At 47.5% G+C, this 23,951-nt stretch overlaps 1 protein-coding gene across 1 annotated transcript in view; it reads right to left on the bottom strand.

Moving 5' to 3' along the window:
• Nucleotides 1-23,951, bottom strand: part of IL16 (interleukin 16) — a 113,912-nt gene that overhangs the window by 19,735 nt on the left and 70,226 nt on the right. The window contains exons 4-10 of the mRNA XM_081230119.1: nucleotides 19,868-20,010; nucleotides 17,415-17,525; nucleotides 13,832-13,946; nucleotides 8,383-8,456; nucleotides 6,902-7,118; nucleotides 3,632-3,749; nucleotides 1,348-1,480 (exon numbers count right to left, since the gene is read on the bottom strand). Of these exons, the coding sequence (XP_081086245.1) occupies nucleotides 1,348-1,480; nucleotides 3,632-3,749; nucleotides 6,902-7,118; nucleotides 8,383-8,456; nucleotides 13,832-13,946; nucleotides 17,415-17,525; nucleotides 19,868-20,010 (911 nt within the window). The remainder of the gene's footprint in view (nucleotides 1-1,347; nucleotides 1,481-3,631; nucleotides 3,750-6,901; nucleotides 7,119-8,382; nucleotides 8,457-13,831; nucleotides 13,947-17,414; nucleotides 17,526-19,867; nucleotides 20,011-23,951) is intronic.

The raw sequence follows: 23,951 nt of genomic DNA, 5'->3' as shown, positions 1-23,951 counted from the left end.
CCTCATCTAGGAATTGGAGGGGAAAATCATACTGACTTCAGAGGGATGTATAGCAACTAAATGCAATTGTATATGTCAAGTCTTTGGCAAACCCAGCTGGTACACACTAAAGATGAAATAAATAGTGATGGTGATTATCACCAGGGTCCCCAAAGTCATCTCACCCACGCCCATGGCTGCACTTCTCAAGTCTTGCTCCCACCTGGATCTCACTTCCCAGTCACTGTCAGTCCTAAATCTAATGACCTATGGGCATCTCTAACTAAACCTCCCCCAGGCACCTCCATCTCTCTGTATCCCACACTGAGATCTTTCTCTTCCCTTCCAAGCCCACCTCCCTTCTCTGATTCTCTACTCCGGTGGTGGTGTTGCCCTCCCTCGGTCTTCTCATCTAAAAATACTCCAGTCCTCCTAGGCTCCCCCCTCTCTTGCCCCAGAGCAATCAGACAACAGATCTTGTTGATTCTTCCCAGGTTGCCTCTTGTTGCCCCTTCTTCTCTATTCTCTTCCCACATCCGCTGTTTAGTTCAGGCCCTCACCATCCATTTCCTTCCTCTGAAAAACTCCGAGTTCCACCTACTCCATCCTGTCCTCTGCCGTGCAATCAAAGTGTAAAAAAAAACCTGAACATGTTACATATAGAGCTAGAGACCTCCCCTAGCTCCTTACCACTCATGGAATAAAATGCAAACAACACCTTAGCATCCTGTGGAAATCCCTTTGCCACGTAACCCCAGTGCCTCGCCAAACTCCGTTCTCGATGCTCTCCTCCAGTCCCTACATCCCAGCCCCGAGAACCTACCCCTCTCCTTCCACGACAGGTCCCTTCACGACTCTGCAGCTTAACTTTGTGTTCCCACTGCCTGGAATGACCTTCCACAAATTCTTTGCCTGGAGAAAACTAACTTCTGATATTTCTTGCTTTCTCTCACCTTCCCTTCTGTATCCCTGTATTCTCATAGTACTTACCACTCTGTATCGCAATGATTTCACTGTCAGTCTCTCTAGCAAGAACGTAAGCTTCTGGAGGGCAGGCATGCATGCTACGAGCCCACTTCTTCCTGTGTGCTCAGCGCCCGGGTCCAGACGATCACATAGTGGGGACCCACTGGATGCATGCATGAGTGAATCTCTTCTATCTACTAGCAGGAACCCTGGGTCTATATTTTCCTGCCCTATAGCCTGTAACCCAGCTGCAAGAGCTTCCCTGAGCTAATGCCAATCGCCTCTGTGTCTAGGAGTTTGTCAGAGGACCTCTCTGCAGACGCTTGTTACGACAGACACTTGGTTCATTTGAGTCCCGAGAGAGTGGGCCTGGGAAGAAGAGGATGCCCAGCAGGCTGTCACCTGTGGGTCCGGATGTCGGCTAACCATGATGGGGACTGGACCCGGGTTACAGTGACTCAGGATGGCGTAGACTTCATTGAGCGTCATGCAGTGCACAGGGGAGTCGTTGATTTCCACAAGTTCATCGCCACACCTGCAGAGGCATCAACAGGAAGCCATCAGCAAACTCATCAGCAGGACATGTGCTTCCCCGAGGTCCCAGTCCTGCCTGGGCTGTGTGATGAGACCTCAAATTCACAGCAATAAGGAGACCTCCTTCGCCTCCCGACTGAAACTCAGTACAGGGCCGACCAAAGTGACATATCGCACACCCCCTTCATGCATGACCACAAAGTGGGAGACAATGCATACCAAGTGTAAGTTTGTAACTTTTTTCTGCCCTTTCCATTTAACTTAAGCTCAATCAAGATGGAGGGCGTTGTTTAACCAATGTAATGGATTAACCAATTAACCACAATTTAACTGCTCACATCCTCTCTTGGGGCTTCAATGTTCCCATATGCAGAATGGTTAACAGGAAGAGCAGATGGGACGTGCTAAAAGGTAAAGAAGAAATAACTGGATGGGGGAGCAGCCAAGGTTCTTGCAAAAAGAAATAAAGAGGGAAGGCAATGGAGTTCATTCTTGTAAGGCGGGAAATGGGGGGAAAATGAGGTAGAAAAAATAAGGTTGCATCGATACACAGAGGATTTTGTACCATCCAATCCTCTTGCTTCATACATGGGGAAAATGAGGCAGAGAGGGTGACATTATCTCCTCAGTAAGACGTCACTTAGGGATTAAAAAACTTTTTCTGGAAAGTGCCAAATAGTAAATATTTTAGGCTTTGCAGGCCATGCCATCTCTGTGGCAATGGTGCAGCTCTGATGTCATAGCCTAAAAATAGCAGCCTTACACAATATGTAAATGAATGAGCATGGCTTTGTTTCAGTAAAACTTTATTTAACAAAAACAACAGATGGTGGGCCCCCATTTGCCCTCCCCTGCCCTAGCTGGTTATCAGCAGGGCCAGGATTGGAACTCAGGTCTCCTGTGGCTGATTTCACACTTCCTCCTGCTGTGGTTGGCTGCCCCTTCCCTCTACATTTCTGTCACTGAGTTAGTTCCCCTTCTCCTTCTTGTTAAGAAAGTACACATTTTCACTGAGGTAACTGAAGACCATACAGCACCTGATGCCAAGGAAAGTGGAAGCTTCCAAAACAGTCCCTACCCAGCTGCAGGTCCAGGAGGGAAGACTCTTTCTAAAGATATTAGGACTAAGGCCATCACTCTGACTGAGCCACTCGGTCCCAGGTAACAGCACAGCAGCTCAGCAAATCAGCCGTCACCCTCCTGCCCATGACAGCAGCAAGCCCACCTCTAATTCAGAAGCTCCATCAAGATACCACCCTAAGCAGGGCTTGCATATATTGGCTTGGCCAAAAACTTCGTTCGGAGTTTTCCATAACATCTTATGGAAAAACCCCAACGGACTTTTTAGCCAACCCCAATACTACAATGATAGGAAAACATTTTAACATATGGCCAAACTCTCCTGATTCAGCAAAACCTAAGCCCAGTAGAGAAGATATACATGAAGATATATGATCTGGGATACATATAAATATATAGCATATATCTTCTTACGCTATAGGAGAGAAGCTATACCACACATGAGTGTTGGACTGAGTATAAAGTACTGTAACAAGTTAAACTGGAATAAAATGTAATTACCAAACTCAGATCCCTTGTTGAAAATAAAATTTAGATTTTTAATTCTCTTAGAAGTTATTCGTAAAAAGATATATGTGGAATGCCCGAAAATATTCTGCTTATGCTACCAAGAAATGGAGTTAATACTACTGATTTGCTTAAACTTCTTTTTCCATACAGACTGACTCCACAGGTAAACCTCCTTGAAGCTCCTATTTATGTCACTCTACAGTCTGTATTATTTACATCTGAATTAAAGTATGTTTAACTTCATGTTTTCTGTTTCGGACTGATATTCTCTGAGACAATGCCTCTTACACTGCAATGTGCATACAAATTCCCGGGGATCTAGTTAAAATAAAGGTTCTGATTCAGTGGGTTGGGGAGGGCCCTGGGATTCTGCATTTCTAAGGAACTCCCAAGTGATTTCAATGCCGCTGGTCCAGGGACCACACTTTGAGGACAAAGGCTCTGAGCTATCCCTGGATCATTCTAAATATCTCATCTCCCAGTCAGTCTCCTGATGCACTAAGGAATTCCTTCCCTCCTTGGTAAATCAGGGGTCTTTTCAAAAACAGAAATCAGGACATACCGGAGTCGTCCATCCAGATGCGCCACGGATCCCGGAGAGAGTGTGTGAATGAAAATGCCTGAGATGCACTGGAAATAGGGGACACTGCACAGGCCGATTCCCAGCCCAACGCCAGCCTCTGGAAGGCAGAACAGGATGGGGGTAGGGGGACTGGTGACTGAGCGTTCCGCTTTCCCAGGGTTGCACTAGTCTATTAGGTGCCAAACCTGTCCTGGGTTCATTGGTGTCTCCTATTCATGAATGCATTCATTCCACCCATGCTTATGGAGAATCGCTGTGAGTAGGCACGGCTCTAGGGTCAGCAACTAGTGACCAAGGCAGATAAGAATGCTAAGGTCAATTAAGGAAAGGGAAGGAAAGAAGGAAGGAAGGGAGAGAGAGAGGGAGGGAGGGAGGAAGGGAGGAAGGAAAAAAAGGAAAAGGGAGGGAGAAAGGGAAGGAAGGAGGGGGGAGGGAGAGAGGGAGGGAAAGAAGGAAGGAGGGAGGAAGATGTCAGGGAGTGTTAAGTATTATGCAGAGAATTAATAGGGAATGCACTAGAACACAAAAGGATGACCACTTTAGGGCTCAGAGAGGGCAACATTTAGGCTAAAATACGAATGACAAGAAGGAGCCAGGGATGTGGTGATGGGGGCAGATCATTCCCAAAAAAGGTAACAGCTAATGCAAAGGCCCAAGGTGAAAGGAAGCAGGCCATGCTGCAGGACCAAAAAGGAGGCCAGTGTGGCCGGAACATAGCCCATCACAGAGAGAGTGGTATGAGAGGATTCAGGACAGGGAGGCCAGCTTAAATGGAACCTTGTCAACAAGGATGTGTCAGTGAAAGGACGCTATTCTCCATTGAGAAGGAATGCCATAGGAAACTTACGAGCAGGAAGTGATATGATCTAATTTCTATTTCCCCAAATATGACTGGCTGCTGGGAAAAGAAAGAGCTATGAAGGGTCAAGCAAGAATGGGAACAAGGAGAGCAGTTAGGAGGCTACTCTTCACCCAGCAGTGGTGACTTGGACTTTACCGCTAGTGAAATTGGAAAGAGATGGATATACACAGAACGCATCTTGAAGACAGACTTGCTGATGGATTCAATATGGGGATTTCATAAATTAAAATGAAGATAACTCGTAGAGATTTTTTTTAGCTTGAAGAACTCTGAGACTTTTTGGCTTGAGTAACTGGGTGGGTGATGATTTGGTTTACCAAAACAGGATGCCTATGGAGGACCAGAATCATGAGGATGGTGACCAGGTGTGCAGTTTTGCCCCAGGCACTCTTGAGATGCCTATGAAGTAGCCAAGTAGAATGGGGAGTAGATAGTTGGGTAGATGAATCTGGAACCCAGCAGAGAAGGCAGGGTAGAAGTTTGAAGTTTGAAAGTATCAACGTGGAGGTGGTGGTGTTAGGACCATGGGGCTGGATGGGTCCCCCAGAGTGTGTGGGAGAGGAGGGCCTGGGGCTGGCCAGCATCAAAAGGACTGGAGAATGAGGGGTAGCCGGTAAGAAGGACCAGATGGAGTGGACTGCTGTGGCCTCTCCCGTTGTGGAGCACAGGCTCCGGGCACGCAGGCTCAGTGGCCATGGCTCACGGGCCCAGCCACTCCGTGGCATGTGGGATCTTCCCGGACCGGGGCACGAACCCACGTTCCCTGCATCGGCAGGCAGACTCCCAACCACTGCGCCACCAGGGAAGCCCGAGAAAGACCTTATGGTTTGCTCCTGGCACCTGTGATTTACAAAGCACAGTTGTGAGTATTTTCACCTCTGATGCTGGTCCTCCCAACGTCCCATGAGGGTAGCCATGGGCAACTGTTAGCAACCCTGTTTGATGGATGAAGAACTTTGGCTGTGATATGGTCCACAAACAAAGGTCAGAGCTCTTTGCCGAGATCAGGTTTCCTGACCAGAGTGAGAGTTCTTAAGCCCTGAGGGCATCAGAATTGCCTGGGGTACTTATATAAAAGTTATAGATCCCTGGGCCTCTCTTCTAATACAGTGGAAGCGAAATCTCTGGGGGTAGAGATTAAGAAGCTGTGTCATATACATATGGCAATCCAACAAAAACCCTGCCTATGGTATTTCTGATGCCAGTGATCTGAGGAAAAACCACCCCAAGGCCAGGGACCACGGAGACCAACAGGGGAAGGAAGAGAGCCATGTCTTCCCCATGTCCTGCTCAGTGAACTCAGGCCGGGAGTCCTGGACACAGCTGCTGGCGTGTGCCAGCACGTACTGACCTGTGCCTAGTATTCATGCCAGGCTTGGGGGCTCAGGGATGTCTGAGTCCTCAGGCTGCCTGCTGTCTACCCTCCTCATTCCTCGTTCTTCTTCTACAACAGATCTCAAAGCCACCCGCCCATCTTCACCTACCGTTCTCATCCTCTCTGATCCAATGGCTGCAACTGGTTCCCAAGCCTCCATTTTTTCACATTATAGGCCATTCTCTACAGACGCCTAGGAGATGTTTCTTTTAAAGCATAAGCTGATTGATTATGTCTGTGCTTAGAAATCCCTCAAGGACTCCCAATTGCAATTATAAGAGAATCTAGCGGCAAAGTCCCACATGGTCTGTCTCTTTGCCTCCACCAGGTTCTCCAACACCACTTCTCAGGCTGCCCACCTCGCTGCAGCCACACTGGCTTTCCCTCTGTCCCTACAAGCTGAGCTGGTCCCTTTGCGGGAGCCGCCTCCTCTTCATTCTCCAGGTCTCAGCCTAGCTGCAATCTGGCAGGGGAGTCCTGCTGAGCCCCCTGCAGTTAGCATCCACCCTTGGGGGGTGTGAGGGGACTAGATGCCAATCCCCAAATGTCTGCGCTTGAGAGGATCTCAATTTTCTGGCACAAGTGAGAAAAAAAGTGTCCCAGAGAGTGCAAGTGATTTGCCCAAGGTCTCTTAGCAGATTAGCTATAGAGCTACAACCCCTGGTCGTGTGTGTGTGTGTGTGTGTGTGTGTGTGTGTGTGTGTGTGTGTGTGTGTGTGTGTGTGTGAGAGAGAGAGAGAGAGAGAGAGAGAGAGAGATTTGTGTTTGCTTCCTTTTGTTTTATTTTATCCACTGCACTGGGACACGTTGACTGAATTTGGATGGTGTGTCCCGGGCTTCTGTTAACAAACAGAGCCCTAGACCTTGGGGCTAAACAGCAGCCGTAAAATCTGCTAAAGGACAATGCCCGGGCCTGTTTCCAACCAAAGAAAGTCTGGGAGATAGCTCAGTGGAGGGAGGCCCAGGCAGAGGGCGGAGGAGGACAGCGGGGGCCCCCAGGAGGCCAGCCTACCTTTCCTCAGGGACACCTCCACCAGGATCCTGTAGTTGGGCTTGGCACTGCTGGCGGGCGCTTCAGGGCTTTCCAGGATGAAGGAGTTGCAGTCCTTGGTGACACAGGTGCTGGAGCTCAGGGAGCGGCACAGTGTGGGGGATAGGCGGCTGCTTAGGGAGTGGGGGGCCGTCAGGCGGGTCCTCACCGTGAGGGCGAGGAGGCCCTTTTTGGCTTGCTGGAAGGAAAGAGAGAGGGCCACGGCTTCCAGCAGCAGCTCGGGGCAAGGGCAAGAGCCCGGGCCTTTGTGGGGAACAATAGTAGAATGCTTTTTAAAGAAATGTGGCCACATGCGGGTGTGTGTGTGTGTGTGTGTGAGATACAGAAATGTGTGTATACATATACATGACATATATTTGTATGTCTGGATATGGATATGACATCTTATATACATACGTATATATACATTATATACATTTCGTATATACATACGAAATATATACATATATATGCCAAAGAGATAGAGTCTTGAATTGAACTAACTAGATGGAGACTCAAAAAATATCTTTCAGTGACTGTCTTCGAAATTTTAAAGATTGTAATATAAATACATAGAACGTTATACCCTGAGAAAACCATAATTCAAAAGGACATGTGTACCCCAGTGTTCACTGCAGCACTATTTAGAATAGCCGGGACATGGAAGCAACCTAAATGTCCAACGACAGAGGAATGGATAATGATGTGGTACATATATACAATGGAATATTACTCAGCCATAAAAAGGAACAAAACTGGGACATGTGTAGAGATGTGGATGGACCTAGAGTCTGTCATACAGAGTGAAGTAAGCCAGAAAGAGAAAAACAAATATCATACATTAACACATATATGTGGAAGCTATAAAAATGGTACGGATGAACCTATTTGCAGGGCAGGAATAGAGATGTAGAGAACAAACATGTGGACACAGGTGGGGAAGGGGAAGGGGGGACAAACTGGAAGATTAGGATTGACCTATATACACTACCATGGATAAAATAGATAGCTAGTGGGAACTGGCTGTAAAACACAGGAAGCTCAGCTCGGTGCTTTGTGATGACCTAGATGGGTGGGATGGGGGGGGGGAGGTGGGAGGGAGGTCCAAGAGGGAGGGGATAGATGTATACATATAGCTGATTCACTTCACTGTACAGCAGAAACTAACACAACATGGTGAAGCAATTATACTCCAATAAAAAAATAAAATAAAATAAAATAAAACCCTTCTATAAACCTGAAATAGTTGATACAGCCCCCGACAACAGTCCTGATTACACTATTATTTTCAGAGTAAGGCCTTTTTTGAACAATGTGCCTAGATCAGTGTCAGCAAGGTGCCCCACGTAAAGGAGCCCACATTTGGAATTTGTAGGTTTGAAGGAAGGAGGGTGATGCTGGGAGCTTGCTTCCTTTGTCTGAAGGCCCCAGAGTTTGGCCATATATTGATAATAAATGGTCACCTTGAACTTCTGCAAAGCATCCTGATGTGTGAGTCCAGCCATCGATTCCCCATTAAGTTCCAGAATTTCATCACCTGTTGGGAGAGGGAGAAATTGTAGCTGAGAAGAGTTTTGCCCAGTCAGGAGGCGTTATCCCTTAAACTCTAGTGCCCCCACCCCCCGTCCAGGTTCCTGTGAGATGTACAAAGCATCACAGAGAACATCTTTTCGTTCAGGGCTCTCCCCCTGGGAGGTGGGCAAGGCAGCAGTGCTGGGCCTTCTCTGGCACCACTTACTTTCCAGGGTGAGATCCAGGGTCCTTAGCCAGGCACACAAGGCCTGGCCCAATCGGCTCCCTGCCCACCTCTGGGTTTCACCTCTTTCCCTCCTGCCTCTCAGCCCCTCATGCCATTCGCTCCCCTGGACCATTTCCTGATGCCACACACCTGCCTTTCCCACAGTGGTCTGTGCAGTTCCATGCTTGTTTCCGTGCCATCTTCCTAACTAAAATGTACATCTCCTACCTTCTTCACCTACCACTTCTTAATCTCTTGGTCTCTGCTGACTTTGCACTCTTGTGGCACCCAGAACCTACCACTCTCACAGCCCTTGTCACCCCGGTGGTCATCGATGAACTGTGAAAGTCTCTCCCTGGGGATGGGGCTTTGTTACGTCAGAGGCTGTATCCCCAGGGCCAGTTCTGGGTGAGGCCTCCAGAGTGCCCAGTAAATGTGGGTTGGATGTGATGTTTCCAGAATGCAATGTCGGGCCCATGTTACAGAAGAGGAAAGTGAGCTCAGAGAAGTCCAAAGTTCATATGGTAAAAGGAGTTAGGACTCAGAGCTTTTTCCTCCTATACACCTAAGAGAAGAATTTTTTCTGTATCCAGAGATCCATTTTTATGGGGATGGAAAACCACTTTCGCCCATTCATTCCATCTATTCAATACATAAACAAAGAGCACTGTCTCTGTATTTAACACTGTGCTGGGAAATTCAGATGCAAACATTATTTTTTACACGGGTTTCTGGCCTGCGTGCTATTGGGTGAATCTGCTGTCACTGAATTATGGTCCCATTGTAGAGAATCCATCTTTTTTCTCTGGTTGTTTTTAATATATATATATTTTTTGTCTTTGATAGTCTGAAGTTTCACTAGGATGTATTAGGGTGCTACCTCATACTGAAGTTTGCATAATTCTGGAAAATTCTGGATAATTCTGGAAAATTTTTAACCACAATCTCATCGCCTATCACTTTCCCTCTTTTATTCTATTCTTTCTTTCCAGAATTCCCATTAGATTATTTGGGACCGTCTCAACCTATTCTGCATGTTTCTCTAGTGCTCATCATTTTCTTCTCTATTGTTCTGTGTGGCCTACTGGATAATCTCCAGATCACAAGTTCTCCTTACAGTTGCATTTATCTACTGTTTAACCCATCCGTTGAGTTTGGTTTTTTTTTTTTTTCAATGACTTTGCTTTTTTTTAATTTCTAAAAGTTATTTTTTTCACATCCATCTATTTTTCATTGTGTTGTTCTTATTGTTTTTCTATTCCTTCTCTTATCTTTTTAAAGATCTTATATGTTGAGAAATGATCATCACAATAAATCTAGTTAATATTAGCCACCACACCTGGTTACAAGTTGTTTTTCCTTGTGATGAGAACTTTCAAGAGCTACTCTTTTAACAGACTTGTGGTTGCCCAAGTGGATTGGGAACTTTGGATTAGCCGATGCAATCTAGTATATATAGGATGGATAAACAGCAAGGTCCTCCTGTATAGCACAGGGAACTATATTCAATATCCTGTGATAAACCAGAATGGAAAAGAATATGAAAAAGAATATATATGTGTAGAACTGAGTCACTTTTCTGTACAGCAGAAATTAGCACAACACTGTAAATCAATTACACTTCAACAAAATTAAAAAAAAAAAAGCTCTACCCTCTTAGCAACTTTCAAACATACAATACAGTATTACTAACTAGAGTCACCCAAGATTTATTTATTTTATAACTGGACATTTATACCTTTTGACCGCCTTCACCCAATTCACCCTCCACCCCCCCCACCCATTCTGGCAACCACCAATCTGTTCTCTATAGCTATGAGTTAGGTTTTTTGTTTTGTTTTGTTTTGTTTTGTTAGATTCCATATATAAGTGTGATTGTATGGTGTTTGTCTTTCTCTTCTGACTTATTTCACTCAGTATAATGCCTTCAAGGTTCATCCATGTTGTCCCAAATGGCAGGATTTCATTCCTTTTTCTGGCTGAACAATTGTAATCTTTATTTTCAACTCATTTTTAAGGGGAGCTTGTTTTTCTGTGGAATTCCCACACCCCTCAGGTGGCTACTTTTATTTTTTTCCTTTATTTTCAACAGGCACCCCGGGGTCTCAGGACTGGTTCAGGACCAGCAGTAACATTAGCTCCTCAGCTTGGGAGTCCTGAGCTGCAAGGGCTGACGGCTGAGGTTGCACACTCACCCTGACACGGGTTTGGCTCTTCATTTTCTCGAGCGAGATGTTTTTTCCCCACCCAAGGGCCAAGGACAAAATTACGTTTCCCTGTTGCTTCCCTGGGCTTGCTGGCCTTTCATGAGGGCAGCTCTTTAGTATGAAGGCTTTCTACAGGTTCTCAGAGGTTCCCAGGGCCCAAGACCACCTCTCCTGCCCCTGTGTGGGCATTGAATCCCAGCCCCTGGACCTTAGGCCCCATAAGCAGCTCCCTGTGTTATCATGTCATCAACTCCTGGGAATGTCACGAATGTCATGCCTAGATTTAAAGTGGTTTCTTTGTTTCTTAGAAGGTGGGTGTTTCCATTTCTTTCTTTAGAGTTCGGATGTGCCGTTTTAGCCAACTTGTGTCTATGACCATAAAGGGGTGGGAAGCATATTCAGATCAGATTAATCTGTTAAGTTGCTAAAACTAGACAAGAAAAATAAAAGTTTCGGTCCTTGTCCTTATAAGATTCCAAGTTGAGGTGTGACAACTGACAAATTAAAAATAATCAAAATATAACTAAGTACGTGCTGAAGGCAGGATCTACAAAGAACACACTTCAGAAGCATCCATTCTTTATGACACAAGAGGCTGAACTTGTCTTCAGATTATTAGAATGTCCATCCCAAGGGGGCCACATGCTCTGGGCCCTCCAGAGAGTCCTTAGCCTTATTTGGCCATATCTGGTGGAAGGTGAATAGCCTCGGTTTTGCCTTATAAATCTTACACAATCATTTTTTTGCAAAGGGAATACAAATAAAACATTCTTAGCCTTGATCTGGACACCAAACTTTTGTTGCAACTGACATCCCCCGGGAATTCAAGGGTATATTCTAAAACTTCACTTTTGAAAGAAGTTACAAAAGGCAATTTGGTCAATTATTTGAGGCTAGAATCAAGGACTGCAGACTAGCTGAGTGTCCTTTTCACCGAATTCTTACGATCACTATTAACTAAGTGAGACAAATACCCAGAAAGAAAAAGAATGAAGCTTGGCTTGGGCAGGCTTCTCTCTTCTGGCCACTTCAATTCTTCCTCCACCTTTTAGTCAAACACAGAAAAGTACAGAAGATAATGAAGCAGACCGGCCCGTCTCAAGATTCTGATCCCACTTTCCTTCCTTTCTCTCAATGACTCCTCTGCGTGCCTCTTGATTTAGCTATCCCCCTCAAGCCTTGCCTCGGCCCTCTTCTCTCTCCTCTCTTCCCTGCTTCCTGCATCCACTCCATAACTTCAGCTATTTTCTAAATGACCCTAAAAATCTACATTCAACCCTTCCTTATTCCCTTCCTGAACTGGAACCCAAATTTTCATTCGCCTGCTGGACAGCGCCACCTAGTGCTCACCTGGAGACTTCACTCCGCTCTGCTGCTCAAACCTAAATACCCTCATTTGCCTTCTTTTGCTCCCCTTCCTCCACCTCCTGTTATATCTAATTCATCATCGTTCTCTAGTTTACTAAGATCAGATGCCGTTACGTGTTCTCTGACCTCATTTGCCACCTCCACAGAAGCCGTTGTTTCCCCCATCAGCATCTTTCTCCTCCCAGGGTTACAGCCTCAGGGCAGACCCTTAAGAGCTGGAGCCTGGCTCTTACAATAGCCTCTGAACTGGTTTTACTGCTTCTGGTGTCTAGCCAGCCCACTTCATCTTACACTCAGCTTCCTGAATCAACTAAAAACCCTGGTCCTAGCTGGTCCCTCCCAAATTATAAAAAGCTTCAAATGCTCCCCACTGCCCATACAATAAAACCCGTACGCATAATGTTAGAGTTGGCAAACTTTCTCTATAAAGAGCCAGATAGTAAATATTTTAAGCTTTGCAGGCCACATGCTCTCTGCCGAAACTACTCAACACTGCACAAAAGCAGCCATAGACGAGAGGTCAATGAGCGAGCATGGCTGTGTACCAATAAAACTTTTCTAAGGAGGCTGAAATTTGAATTTAATTTTCACAAAAGAATCCAAACTTCTTTTGACTTTTTTTCAGCCATTTAAGAGACATGAAAACTCTTCTTCGTTCGGGAGCCTTATAAAAATAGGCAGTGGGCCAGATGTGGCCTGCAGGCTGTAGCTGGTCAACCCTGCCCTGAACAAGTTAGGTTATTAAGGGTGGTTCGGCTCGCAGCAGAGTTTACAGAAACTGGCCTGACAGAGAAGGTAAGAAGGTTGTGAAGTCACTTCTCTTTAAAGATCCACGTGTAGCCCAGTGTCAGACCTGCAGCATCTTCCCTCTGCTCCCTGACTAACTGCCCCGGAATTTTGCCTCCCAGTTAGAACCTGGAGATCTCCTGGGGCCAAGCCTACACGTGACTGTGGGGTAGGATTGGGGGTGGGGAGAAAACCCTCCCCTCCAGGACAAGGGGACAGGGAGGGGCACTCAGGGGACACCTCAGCACCCTGGGCCCCTTCCTCTCAGGATGGCCAGGGGCTTCCCTCCCTGGAAGAGATGAAAAAGCCGGAGGGAGGTAGTGGATGGGAGTAGGGTGGGCAGAACGGGAGGGCGGGCAGCTGGGCGGATCCTGAGCTCCTTAATAGAAGGAACCTGTCTGATAATCCTCTGTATTCTTAGAGGCCAGAACAGGGCAGGCTCACAGAGGACTCACTGGAAGCCCTGGGCCTGGTTCCCCGTGTCTGTGGGCTGGGGAGGGCAGAGAAAACGAAACAAAGGGGATGTCGATGGCTGCCAGCAACGCAGAGGGGCCTTGACAAGCAAAGGCGCAAGAGGGCTGGAAGGGCTCTTCTGACCCAGGCCAGTAACAGGACCGAGACTGAGTGTGCAAACACACCCAGCCAACGTGCCAGGCCTGACGGAGCCATCGGGGCCTGCAGACCCCCGAATCCACACAAGCTGGATTCTGAAGGCTCAAGACACATTTCACTTTCCCGGTAGCTTCTACCAGTAGCCTAGTGATTCTGCTTTTGATTCCACCAACATCACCTAGTAAAGGCCGGGAAATCTACCTTCTTGTAGCCTTCCATCGGCTGCCGCTGCTCCCCCCGCAAAGATGGTTTTAACGTAAATTCCAATGGGGCCATAAATGCTGTCTTTTCCTCCAACGATGCTGAAGCCCAGGCCCTGGGAAAGAAGAGGAGAAGGTCAGATTTCGGAGGGTTCCATGTCATTCACCGGGCTGCCATGTCCTGAGGCCCTGCCCCAGCGCTGAACAAACGACTCAGGGAGGAGAGGGGTGCCCTTGGTCTTAGAGGTCTTGGGACCTAACAGAGGGATGGGAAAAAAGGCCACGCTGGGCTGTGTCGTGTCTGGAGCTTTCTCACGAGTCTGATGCTCCCCACACAGGGGGAGTCTGAATGGAGACTAGCAAGCACCCTGACTAGCAATTCTGGGCAGATCACTTCCTGTCTCTGAGCTTCAATTTACCCCCTTGGAAAGTGATGCTGACATCGCCAAACTCATAGCGTTGTGTTTGAATATTAACTAAGACATCCAGCAACCACAACTAACACACCAACACCAGTAATCATAAAAGCAGCAGCTGACAATGAAAGAAGCATCTCTTCTCCTACCAAAAGCTGTTCACTCCCTTTCTGTTCTGCATCCCACCCCCTCCCCTTCTCAAGGAATTTACTACCATCTTGTGCTCTCCCTCCTGCCCCTGCAGTACCACGAGGTCAGGAGCTGCCAGGTGGCAGCAGAGAGGAGGCCAGAGGTCGGGGAAGCAAGAGAAAGACGTGAGTGAGGTCGACAGACAGCAGGAAGAGAAAGGCGGGCGGGTCCAGCTTTGCCTGTAGACCTGCAGTGAGTTAGGACAACCACCTAGGCAGACCCAGAGAGCAGTGGAGGAGGTGCACACACAGCCTGCTTTATTTGGTTGATGACTGAGAGCACCCTTCTTCTCAAGAAGGCTTAGCTTGGGTCGCAATGAATTCTTCTGGAGACTGTGAGCTCCCCGGAGGTGGTGAACGCATCTTATTTGTCAGTGTCTGCCCTCTGGATGCAGGTGCTCGGGAAACATATGTTATAGACTGAAGGCACGAAAGCCGGCTGGAGGCCGGGCCTTTGGATTCACCTTGCAAGCATGCCAGGAAGCAGTAAGCAACTTGGCTCCCAGGAAGACCCCTCTAAGTGATGGCTGCCAAGTAACAGCATCACTGCTCCTGGGCAATTTCTCCGAGGCCAGCAGCTGCTCAGAGCCGAGTGTGTGCATTGCCCCAGCATCACAGAGATGGCAGGCCAGGCAGCCACCTTCAAGACCCTAAGGGAGCATGGCGAGCAGGGGCCAGACATGAAAGCTGTGTGGACAAAGTGCTGGTGTGAGCTTCTGGTGAAGGTGTGGCTGTTCCAGGATGGGAAAGAGCAGCTGTGTCCAGGAGTAGCATGGACGTAGGAAAATGAGAGGTAAGGCAGCTTCTGGGCTCCCTGTATGGGCTCCCAACTTCTTCCTGGCTGAAATAATTGCTCTAGACCCAAACTTTCACCCACCCTGGTGGGGCCGGATGGTGTAGTGGTTAAGAACAAGATCCAGGGGTCAGAAAGTCTTGGGTCATTGTCTTGGTTCATCTGCTCACTAACCAAGTGACCTTGGGCTAGTCCTGTAAGTCCCAGATCCTCAGTCTCCTCACCTATTAACAGGAGATACTAATAGGGTTTTGTGAGAATTAAAAGAATGATCCTTGCAAAGCCCTTAGCACAATGCCTGGGTTTTGGTCTCTGGTTTTATTGTTTTTGACTACCTCAGGCACTGGTGGAAGCTTCTAGCTCTGCTTCTTCCTCCTCCTACTTATCCCTGTTAATGATGAGGTCTTCGGTGTGGAGGTGTATCAGGAGGACAGTGGGAGACCCACCGTATTTCTAACCCATCGCCCCTGCTCTGTACTCCAGACTTCCGACACCGAACACCTTACGGCTCTCCATCAAGGCCATTTCAATCCACCCAGTGACACATCTGCCCACGAAATCTATTTACTGACTGTACAATCTATGCACACCGAGATGACTGACACCATTGTTGATCATCTTTGCGTGAGTGTTGGTACTCTTTTCCATTCTGCCGCCTTTTGAGCATTGCAAACCGTCTAAAAGTCAACTACATTAAAAATGCTTCTACCTAAATTCAAGAGGGGACAAGCATTGTGATTTACAGATCAGAAAGAGGGGCTGTCTGGAGAAAATCAGCACTGGTGAGAGTGACCCCCTTGTGATTAGAGGAACAATCATCTCAGTACTTCCCACTTGTGTCTCCTCATTTATCTCTGCTGAGTCCCCAGGAGACAGGAGGGATGGGGGTGGAGGGGAGGACTCCAGACATATGGGGCCCTCCTCCAGGAAGACCATATCGATGAACAGATCTTCCCTCACACCACACACCAAAATCATATGAGGTGGGTAGAAACCTACCCTTCCATCATTTAAGCATCTCGGTTCCCTGGGCTGGCCTGAGAACTTTGCAGCAGCTGCCATGTCTATTTCAGAAGTTCTTCAGTGCCCGTGTCAACTCCATGTATGGGACGGCATGTCCTGGAAGCAATGCCAAGGAGCATTTGGGATGTCCCACCATTACACTGCTTTTGTGCCCCCCTTTTGATATTTCTCAATTGTGGGGCAAAAATCAGTCCGAATATCTGAATTTGGGGAAGACACACGGACTGAATGTTTATGCCCCCATCCCAAATTAATACGTTAGGGGGAGCCTTTGGGAAGTCACTAGGCCATAAAGGGGGAGCACTCCTGAAGGGGGCAGGGGCAGGTAGGGGTAAAAGATGAAGAGGTACAAACTACTATGTATAAAATAAATAAGCTACAAGGAAATATTGTACAGCACAGGGAATATAGCCAATATTTTACGATAACTATAAATGGAGTATAACCTTTCAAAATTGTGAATCACTATGTTGTACACCTGACACTTATATAATATTGAACATCAACTATACTTCAATAAAAAATAAGTAAAATAAAATAAAGGCAAAAACAAAAGAAAAGAAAGGCTAATTTGTTTATATATGTACTTGCTTTGTTTACAAAATATATTTATTCTAAAGAAAAGCACTGCCTTGGTCCAAAAAAAAAAAGAAAAAATGTGGAGCCCTCATGAGTGGGATTAGTGCTCTTATAAAAGAGACCCCAGAGAACTCCCTTGCCCCTTCCACCATGTGTGGACACAGAGAGAACAAGGCATCCGTGAATCAGGAGAGGAGTCCTCAACCTATGTGGCATCTGCCGGCACCTTCAACTTGGACCCCCAGCCTCCAGAACCGTGAGAAATAAATGCCTGCTGCTTAAGCCACCCAGTCTATGGTATTTTTACTATAGCAGCCTGAACTGACTATGATGATGTTTTGAATTCAATCATCAGGTAAAACTAACTTCTGGAAAATACTACACCAGGGAAAAACTGGGGAGCATTTGTCTTCCTGTGACGTGCACAGTGCAGAGCAACCCTGACTGCCCCTCCCTGTGCCAGCATGAGAGCATCCGAGCACTCGTGTTCTGAGCCAGCATCACCAGTCCCTCTCTCCACCCTTCCCAGCTCCTCAGGAACCCGTGTCGACCCAGTAACTTCTGTTGGCCACAGTCCTTGCTCACCTTGGCCTGGCCCTTCATCAGCACGATGTTGGAGATGACGGATGCCTGGAGGCCCCCCAAGGGCTGCGTGAGCTGAGCTGTGCTGAGCGACCGCATTGGCCTTGACGGGCCCTGGAACAAGGGACCAGGGTGGGGAGAGGATAAGTCAACAGGATGGCAGCACACGCCTTGCTGGGAATAGGGACAGGGAAGGCCCAGCCGAGGAGAGGACCCTGATCCCCTCTCTCCTGAGGGAGAGGGGCCAGAGCATGGTGAATGGGGTGTGGGTGGGTGTCTGGTGGAGGGGGGCTGTTTTGGTGGTCCCAGGAGCCTGATCTCCCTGTGGACCAGCAGCCAGAGGCTCACTAAGGCTTGTCATGGGAGTGGGTCCCGGTTCACGACACAGACCACGCTGCCCCAGGACAACGAGTCCCATAACCGGAGTCCCCAGCCCAGACTGGGAACCCAACAGCCACGGACACCCTCAACAGAATCCAAGCCACACTTACGGAGACCCCATTTTGTGCCAGGCACAGGGTGGTGGGCAAAGGGTCAGGAACCCAAAGAAGTGAAAACTCAGAATGTAAATTCCAGGGGGAGGCAGACAGGGGATTACCCACTTGCATAGGAGCAGGGGTGCCAAATAGACACACGCCCTGCGCCCCACAGGAAGTGCCGCGGGGAGGGGCAAAGGAGCATGGTGGTTAGGTCTCAGACTTGGGAGCCCGGCTGCCTGGCTCTCCAACTATCAGCTGGTGACCTTGGGGAACTGACTTAACCCCTCTGTGCCTCAGGTTCCTTATCTGTAAAGTCACCTGTCACTTCGGAAGCTGTCTTTTTCTAACACTGGAACACCGATGATTCCCACTGGTGAGAGAAAAGCATAATAGCTCAAGGAAGGGAATGGAAGAGAGAAATGAAATCTTCAAGCATCTGATGTGTACCGTGTGGGGAGAATCAAACATGGCTTGACTATGGACCCTACAGGGGAGCTAAGACCCTACCATAAGTAATGACACCAACAAGCCATGTTGGGTGAGTCTGTAAGAGAAGCCCAGACACGTTACGATGGACGTCAGGAAACATATAAGGGTCAAGCACTTGGAGGACTCAGGAGAGCTCGCAGCGGAAGTAGTGCTAGGAAGGGTTTTGAAGGATGGGGTAGGGTTTGCAGGCTAGAGGTGAGGGAAGGGGACAGGGTGATGCAGACGGAGGGCACTGTATGCTCACAGGTGGCAGCAGGAGGCACTGCAGGTGCCTTGTGCCTCGGCCGGGGCTCAGGGACACAACAGGCTGGCTGGGGTGACAAGTGAGGGGACCCTGTGCTTCACACCTGCTTGGCTCCCAGACTGCAGCCTCGTGCCCCATAGTGGGAAGGACATGGACTGGTGAGCCACACAGGGCTTGGTTTCAATTCTGGACCCTTAGGTTTTCAAGATGTGTGAACTCAGACCGCAACTCCCCTTGCCAAACCTCTGCTTCCTCACCGTACAATGGGGCTAATGTTACCCTCCTTTCTAAGCTCAGGAATTACAGTAAGTCCCCTACATACGAACTTTCAAGTTGCAAACTTTCCAAGATGCAACTGCGTGTGCCATCCATGTCAGGCGTGAGTGACATCACAGCTCGCCCTGCGTCTCCTGTTGCTGACGATCCTTCAGCTCTACCATCTCCCACCTCCTCTCCCTCCTCCAGTCAGTAACTCTTCTTGCCTGTTCACTCGATGCCAGTCCCTGTATGCCAGCTCTTGTACTGTACTACTGCACTTCTCAAGGTACTGTACTGTAAGATTAAAAATGTTTCCTCTGTTTTTTGTGTTTGTTTTTTGTTTATGTATTGTTTGTGTGCTAAGTATTATAAACCTATTCCAGTGCAGTACTCTAGAGCCGACTGTGTTAGTTGGGGACCTAGGCTAACTCTGTTGGGCTCACGAACAAATTGGATTTACGAACACGCTCTCGGAACAGAACTCGTTCATGTGTAGGGGACTTACTGTAGAGGCAAAATGTGTAAAGCAAGTCACTATATCACAGGGGCTAAAAGCACAGGTTTGGAATCCTGAAGCTCTGACTTCGAGTCCCAGGGCGGACTCTTATTAGCACTGTGAATTCACATGCCTTCCTTAACTTGTCCTCACTTCCCTCGCCCTCCTCCTAGGATCGCTGTGCAGATGAGATAAACGGATCCACATAAAGTGTCAGTTCAGGGTCTGCATGGGTGGAATGTTCGCTGCACATTAGCTCCTCATAGCATCAAAGCATCCACAGTCACAAGTGCCTGGCACCCGTGGGTACTCATAGGTGACCATTCCTGATGTGGTTCTTTGCCTGAAGGCGCCCACACTCATGGAGCCAGCCCCTCCCCTCTGTAATTCTGTGGACATCAAACCACTAGGAAGGTCTCTTCAGCCACCGCTGAGTCTGGACCCCTCCCCTCTCTCCCTGCTCTCCAGGGTCCCCTGCCTTCGTTCTTACCACAGCCTTTCCTGCTGCACAGTCCAGTTGTTGAGAGAGAGACTTCCTGTTGCTACAGAGGGAATAAGGCTGCCTGTCTGTGGAAGCCGCCGATTTCTTGGTCATTGGAAAATCAATCTCTCCTGTGCAGTAGGGATTAACACCTAACCCAGGAGAGGAAAAAAAAGGAAGACATCATTTGTGCTGTCAGAAAGCAAAGCTCAAGGGAGAACAACATCAGCCCCGGCCAACGGCCAGCCCTCATGGACCAGCGGCCAGAGTGAGCCTGAACCATGGAGCGCCCAGTGCTGGGTGCAGGATGCAGAGTGGGGGCCGATGAAGACGCAGTCAGCATTAGCTGCGTTCATGCTGTCTGCACCGCAGGGTGCAGGTGGGACTGTCACTTCCACTTCACCTCAGCTCAACTCGAGACAGTTGGCAAGGCATCTCCGACGTGTCAGGCAGGGTGCGGGGCTCTCAGGAAATCACAGTGCTCTGTCAACTCCAGTCCCTGCTGCCAGGGGGTTTTCAATCTCCACCCAGGAGGGAGAGGAGGGAGAGGAGGGAGAGGAGGAATGCCCCCAGACAGGGAGAGCCAGAGGAGAGACCGGGCAGGAGCCTGGGGGATCTGCCATGGCAACATCCAACCTCCCGACAGCACCTGACTGCTTCTTACACACACACACACGCACACGCACAGTCACACACAGGCACATACACACCCCCAACACAGGCAGGCAGAGTCAACTCTTGATTCTTTGGGGATCTAAGAAAATGCAAAACCATCATCTTCTTTTTCTTTTGGGGGAAAACCCCAGACTTCCTTTCACCCAACCGGGAACTCTACCTCCTTCAGCTGGAAAAATCTGCAGAGATTCTCTGCTATGGCCCCTCATTGTCTAGATCAGTGTTTCTCAATTGAAATATAATACAAGTCACAGATGTAATTTGAAATTTTCTAGTAGCCACATTAAAAAAAAGTCAAAAGAAAAAGTGAGGTTAATATTAATCATGTACTGTATTTAGTCCAATATACCTAAACCCTGTCATTTTAACATATAATACATAAAGTTATTAATGTGGTGTTTTGCATCCTTTTTTTGGTTGTGTGCTTAGTCTTTGAGTTGGGCGCATCTTTTACACTCTGAGCATTTGGACGAACCACACTCCAAGCGCTCGAGATGTGAACAGTGGCCATGGTACTGGGCAGGGAGCACCCAGAGAGGGGCCGATTTTCCTAGCGTCCCTCCACAGTGAGTGGACAAGGCTTTGGTGGGAAATTCCCCAAGAGAAAGACACGAGATGGGTGGTGGTTCAGAGTGAAGAAGGGAGGTTGGAGCAGAGGCTTTGGTTTGCTTTCATTCTTAGGATGGGAAAGACTTAGGCTGAAGCCCAGGGTGGGCTGAGAATATGGGACAGAAGGGGCATTCCTGGAGATGTGAGATCCCTAAGGGAAGAGGAGGAAGGGACAAAGGCCTGGGGGGGAAAGGAGATGTCCTGGTCCATTGGCACTCCAAGTGGCTGGGGCAATGTTTCCCTGCCAGGACAGCTGCTCCCAGCAGCCGTCTCCACACAAGGAGGTGGTTCTCCCTGACTCACAGAGACCCTCTGACCCCAGAGGGGCCAGGAGAGAGAGGAAGCCAGGAGGTTCAGAAAACCACGCCCCAGAAAGAGGGGACGAAGAATCCTGGAGCGGGGTTGGGAGGAGGGGCTACAGATGGTCCTAAATTTGTCTGTTCATCATGTTTATCTGGGTGTGTATCATAAGTGGGGCAAATTTCAATGCCCCACCCAGACCTACTGAATCCATGTCTGCATAGATGGGGTCTGGGCGCGGGGGGGTCTCTGTGTTTATCAGGCTCCCCAGGCGATGCGTCCAGCTTTTGAGGAAACTTGAGGGAGTTCAGCTCCTTACTTCATCGTGAGGAAACCAAAACAAGTCTCCCATTCTCTCTGCCCACAGCAGTGCAAGGTGACTGCCATCTGAAGAACGGCAGCGGTGTACCATTTGGGTTCAGAGGGAATAAGGACAAGCAAACACGTGGCCAACTTGGATTGGTCCACAGGACAGAAGCACCTAGAGCCACAGGCAAGCACAGGGGGAACAGGCCAGGCAAACTCTGCTTCTACCCTCACTGATCCAGACAAAAAAAAAAAAAAAAAAAAAAACTCGGGGGCTTCCCTGGTGGCGCAGTGGTTGAGAGTCTGCCTGCCATTGCAGGGGACACAGGTTCGTGCCCTGGTCCGGGAAGATCCCACATGCCGCAGAGCGGCTGGGCCCGTGAGCCATGGCCACTGAGCCTGCGCGTCCGGAGCCTGTGCTCTGCAACGGGAGAGGCCACAACAGTGAGAGGCCCGCGTACCACAAAAAACAAACAAACAAACAAATTCGGGCTTTCTGTGGTTGCTGCTCCCACTATGAGTTCCAATCAGCAAGGACATAGGCCCAGAGTCAGGACGAGCAGTCTCTCGAAAGCACTAACTGGTCTGAGCCCTCTCCTACTCTTTCAAAAAATTACTGGATGTGCTCCAACAGCAAGGAAATACATCAAGATGATCACCTTGAGTGGAGGAAGTTGAAATCAGTTAACATGTAGCACTGAGTGAGTTCACTGAAAATGTGGTTATAAAATCTAATGCAAAAACCAAAATAATTTTTGACAGGGAAACTATATATTTTGAAGATTATATAATAATAACGTGAGTTTCTAATATAAGTTTACATTGAATTATGAAATGGAAAAATAAATGGGAATGGGACTAGAGGTAAATAACACCATCTTCCATTAGGGGGACAATTTGGAAAATATAGTCTCAAGTATTATTAATTAATTAAACCTAATTGATTAAACTTAAAGGAAACTGGAAGTGGTGATAAAAATTAAATAAACCTTACAAATCACTGCAAAAACTAAACACACACACACAGAGCAAGAGGCAGAAAACAAATGACAAGTAACCATAAAAACAGAAAGTATAAAAAGAACATGAGTAAAAGCAAATATTAATTATAACACTAATGTCAATGGCTTAAGCTTCTCTCTTTAAAAAGATTGCCAGATTTGCTTTCGAGATCTAAGTGCATATCATTTGCAAGAGATAAACAAAATAAACAAAAAGTGTAAAATAAACGGATGGGCAGAAACTACCAATGAGTAATGCTGGAATCAGCCACCTAGAAAAAAAATCTATCTAGATTCTTGCTTCATAGCAAACACCAAAAATAAATTACAGATAGAATACATTTGAAAAAAAAAAGGCAAATCATTTAAAAAACTAGAAAAAGCAACACTATGTAGAAATAATTTAATCGATGTGGTTGTATACTTAATAATCTTCATATTATATAACCTCAATGATTCTCTCCTAAATATGTAACCAAATATGATAAAAGAAACGTGTATAGCATGTATCTATAATTATTTTGTAAATGTTGATAAACTGGAAGCAACTTAAAGGTGTCATAGTGTAATAGTTAAATAAGTATACATGAGAAAAAACTAGAAGAAAACACAGCCAAATATTTAGTAGTTCTCTGGATGTGGAAGAAACTTTTAACATTAGACAGGAAAATTTGATGAATTTGATTAGATAAAGGTGAGAACATCTTCACGCTAAAAAATTAAGTTAAAAGAAAAATAACCAACTGAGGAAAGTATGTTCAGCAAATACAGCAGCCCAATATTAATTTTACCAAGAGACTTTTCATAAATTAGTGATAAAATAATGATCCTCCCAATAGAAAAATAGGCGCACTCAAAAGAAGGGAAATAAACAAATGAAGGAATGTTGAACTGCACCTGTGTAGAGAGGTGTTCTTTCCACTGATTTCACATGCACGTGAACCAGTCAGGGTTTGACAGAAGCAAAAGGCACACTCAGGTAGGACTTTGAGAAAGTGAATAAAGGGGCCATTTACAAAGAGTAGATGGGGCTTAAGAAAATAACAAGGCCTATTGAGGTACCTAGGAATTACCAAGAGCTGGAAGCTATTACCATCCCAGACCTGAAGGGGCACAGAGAGGAAATAGCATCACCAGGCCAGGGAGTGCTGGGACCAGGGCACTGCCAGAGCCACCAAAGCAGAGGGAGCAGAGAAACACCC

Source organism: Mesoplodon bidens, assembly GCF_964165515.1.
Source record: "Mesoplodon bidens genome assembly, chromosome: 3".
Taxonomy (NCBI): Eukaryota; Metazoa; Chordata; class Mammalia; order Artiodactyla; family Ziphiidae; genus Mesoplodon; species Mesoplodon bidens.
The sequence above is the reverse complement of the archived record's forward strand: the minus strand, read 5'-3'. Positions and strand labels throughout refer to the sequence as shown.